General features: G+C 44.5%; 1 protein-coding gene across 1 annotated transcript; it reads left to right on the plus strand.

Annotated features, from left to right (window-relative positions):
• The first annotated feature begins 322 nt into the window (after window positions 1-322).
• Window positions 323-3,418, plus strand: LOC122648259. The gene is made up of 4 exons (XM_043841495.1): window positions 323-491; window positions 536-2,003; window positions 2,116-2,397; window positions 2,539-3,418. The coding sequence occupies exons 1-4, from the start codon at window positions 323-325 to the stop codon at window positions 3,416-3,418; spliced, it is 2,799 nt and encodes a 932-aa protein (XP_043697430.1).
• The last annotated feature ends 657 nt before the right edge of the window (window positions 3,419-4,075 follow it).

Below are 4,075 nucleotides of genomic sequence, written 5' to 3' on the forward strand. Positions count from 1 at the left end.
CTCAGGTGACCGGAGCAGCTAGTGGAGGCGGTACTCAAGCCTTACACGGTGGAGGTGCTGGTAAGCAAGTTCAAAATTCAAATTTCAAAAATACCCCAGGTGGCAGATCTGATGGGATTGTGGACACTACAAATTTGGAAGCCCAGTCCGTGGGGAATCCTAGCAATATCTGTTCTATGGAGAAGATTGCTGGAATTTCTAAAAAGTTGCCTAATTCTAGCCCAAAGAATTAGCTGGCAGGGGGAAGAAGATTGTGCACCATAATGCTTTCGCTTTGTTGGAGCATCTAACGGAGGAAACTCCCTATGACCCCACAGAACTGATGTTGGATGCTGACTCATGCAACGTCCTTTTAGGGAAGGAAGTGGAATGTGAGCAAGATATTGGAAATCCCGCAAACAAGGAAGGTGAGGAGGAAGGGGAATGTGTGTCTCAATCAGCAGATTTTCTTCAACGCCATGCAAGGAAAGAGAATGATGCAACGGCTGGAGGTGATTTAGTGGATATTGAAAACCACACCTTTTTTCGAAATAAGGGTTTGTGGCAGCTGGGGAGAGAGAGGAGACTATGGCTATGGCAAGAGTTGTGTTCAGTTTAAAAGACTCTAAAGCCCCAGGGCCTGATGGTTTCGGGGCTGGCTTCTATAAGCACTCTTGGGAGGTCAATGGTGAGGAGCTAACGAATGCGATCCAATGGTTCTTTGCGAATTCCTTCATGCCCCATTCTATTAATGCTACTTTTATCACTTTGGTGCCGAAGTCTGGGGATGTCTCCACTTTTGCGGGGTTTCGGCCTATTGCTTTATGCAACCTCCTATATAAGATCATCACAAAAATCCTCTCTAATAGGATCCAGCATGTTATTGGGAGTGTGGTTAGTCATAATCAGTCGGCATTCATCAAGGGCAGGTCTATTGTTGACAATATCCTTGTCTGCCATGATATTGTGCATGGCATCGAACAAAAAGCCACTAGTCCTACTGCAGTTTTGAAGGTAGATCTTCACAAGGCCTACGACTCTCTTAGTAGGAAATTTTTGTTTGATGTGATGGGAAGAATGGGGTTCTCCGACAAGTTTATAGAGTGGGTGAAAGCTTGTGTGACCACCCCTATGTTCTCTGTCCTTATTAATGGCAGCCCGGCGGGTTTCTTCAGTGGAGGGAGAGGGATTCGACAAGGTGATCCGTTGTCCCCCTACCTCTTCACCCTTGCAATGGAGGCTTTTTCTAGAATTATGCGAAGGCTTGAGATTGATGGTCAGATTAAGCTGCTACCCCGTTGTAAATCGTTCCACCTTTCCCACCTCATTTTTGCGGATGATCTTATGATTTTTGTGAAGGGGAACCGTGATTCAATTTCAGCTAGTTTGGGGGGTCTTGATGAGTTTGCTGCCCTCTCCGGGCTTCAACTTAATAGATCTAAGTCCTCTATTATATTAGGGGGCCTTACCCAAGCTAGCAGTCTGAAACTTTTGGATTTAACGGGTTTTTCGGAAACCAAGCTGCCTATTCGGTACCTTGGAGTTCCTCTTGTGTCTGGCAGGTTATCCATGAAAGATTGCAGCCCCATCTTGGATCTGGTTCGTCGAAAATTGGAGGGGTGGAAGGCTAGATTCCTCTCTTATGCTGGTCGTCTTCTACTCTTATCTTCAGTTCTGCAAGGTAGCTACATTTACTGGGCAGGGATCTTTGGCCTTCCAGGAAATGTTATCACCAAACTGGAGTCTATGTTCTCTAATTTCCTTTGGTCAGGCCCCTCCCTTGAGAGGAAAACCCATTTTATTTCTTGGGATGCGGTCTGTAAGCCAAAATCAGAGGGAGGGCTGGGAATCAAGCGAGTCAAAGAAATGAACATTGTCGGAATTATGCAGCAAATTTGGTGGATTGCCTCCAAGCAAGATCGGTTTTGGGTTAATTGGGTACACCAAAGATACCTCAAGCAAGAGTCTCTTTGGACAGTCAAGGGTCTCAATAACTGCTCTTGGGTCTGGCGTAAAGTCTTGAAGTACAGAGATAAAGCCCTTCCCTTCATCAAAACTATTATTGGGGGGGGGGGGGGGGTCTGCTACAAAGCTTTGGCTTGATAATTGGCACCCGTTTGGAGTTCTTTTGAGCAGATTTGGTAATAGGATTTGCTATGATGCAGGCTCTTATTCCCTTGCTGCCCGTCATGCTTGTGTCAAGGAGATTATCCGTGATGGAGATTGGCACCCTGGTCCCTCTACATCTTTCGATCTCATTGATATTTGGAGGGCCCTTCCAGCAATTGAAAATTTTCATGATGAGGTTTCGGATTTGACAGTGTGGACTGGTAACTCATCAGGTAATTTCTCTTCCAAATCAGCCTGGAATGCTATCCGCACAAGAGCTGCCCGTATTGACTGGAGCGAAGCTGTTTGGTTTGAAGGGAGTATAAAGTCCCATTCCTTTATAGCCTGGAGATGCCTTTTGGATGCCCTCCCCACTAGGGACAACCTCATTCATAGACACATTCCGACTCCTTATCATTGAGTGTTTTGTTGGGCTGGAACTGAAAGCAGGAATCATCTCTTCTTCGGGTGCCCTTTTACTACTGATATTTGGAAACATATTTATGACCTTTGTTTCCATGATGGGGCCACTCCTAGCAATGCCATTGATGTAGCCATTTCGGTTAGATATGTTGCAGGTAGAGCAGGGAAATTGGGGCTGGTCATAAAGCTTGCTTTCTGTGCCACAATCAAGCATATTTGGTCGGAGAGAAATTACAGAATTTTTAGAAACAAAATCAGATCTAAGGACCAGATTGTAGGGGCTATAAAGGGGGATGTTATTGGCAGATTATCTTCCATTGACTTGGTGGGAGACCCTACTATTGCCAACCATCATATTGCTGCCAAATGGGATCTTCAAGTTCGTTGGACTGCAAGAATTCCAAAGGCATGCTCTTGGTTTGCTCCAAAGAACATGGTTGCTCTCCATTGTGATGGGTCTCTTTCAGATGACAAGGCAAGCTTTGGGGGTCTCATTCGTGATGATAGTGGGGATCCCTTAGCTGCCTTTGCTGGCATAGGGGAAGATCTTTCGGTGCTGTCCATGGAGCTCATGGCTATTTACAGAGGAATTTCCCTCTGCGTTGATAAGGGCTTTTATGATGTCTCTATTAGGTCGGATTCAAAGTTGGCCGTCGATATTTTGAATGGAGTGATTACTAGGCCTTGGCAAATCCTAACCTTGAAAAGTAAGATCCAAATAAAGGCAAGGCTGCTTAGGTCTAAAGAATTCATTCATGTGTGGAGAGAACAGAATCAGCCTGCAGATTTCATGGCCTCCATCCCTACAGACCCTTCTGGAATTCTTTGGGAGCCTAAGTCCTTCCCTCCGGAGCTAGCGATTCTCATAAAGCAAGATAAAGAGTTTGTAACCAATTATAGGATGTAGCCTTGGAGGGGTATCTTCCTCCTTGTTGTTTGGATAGGGCATGCCCTCTCGTGTCTAGGGTCCCTTTCCCCTCTTTTGGGTTCTTAAAGGATGCCTTTTTTGTATTTTTTTTTCTTTTCCTTCGTAATATATTTCTTACTTATCAAAAAAAAAAGTGTCCTTATATCTTATTAGACATGTGGATGCGATGTTGAGGGTCGTGACCTTCAAATCGATACCTATTTCGGCATATGTTCATTTTCGGTTTAAACCAGATAGGGTGGGTCATTTAGGGTTATTTGGGGGCATTTTTGTACTTTTTTGGGTTTGGGATTCTCTAAAAAATGTCCTTATCTCTTATTAAACGTGTGGATGAGATGTTGAGGGGCGTGACCATCAAATCGATACCTATTTCGACATATGTTCAATTTCGGTTTAAACCAGACCGGGTGGGTCGTTTGGGGTTATTTGAGAGTGTTTCTCTACTTTATGGGTTTGGTATTTTCTAAAAAGTGTCCTTATCCCTTATTGGACATATGGATGCGATGTTGGGGGTCGTCATCTTCGAATCAATACCTATTTCGGCATATGTTCATTTTCTGTTTAAACCAGCCCGGGTGGGTCGTTTGGGGTTATTTGGTGGCATTTCTGTACTTTTTTGGGCTTGAAAATTATGAA

Source organism: Telopea speciosissima, unplaced genomic scaffold (genome assembly GCF_018873765.1).
Source record: "Telopea speciosissima isolate NSW1024214 ecotype Mountain lineage unplaced genomic scaffold, Tspe_v1 Tspe_v1.0654, whole genome shotgun sequence".
NCBI lineage: Eukaryota > Viridiplantae > Streptophyta > Magnoliopsida > Proteales > Proteaceae > Telopea > Telopea speciosissima.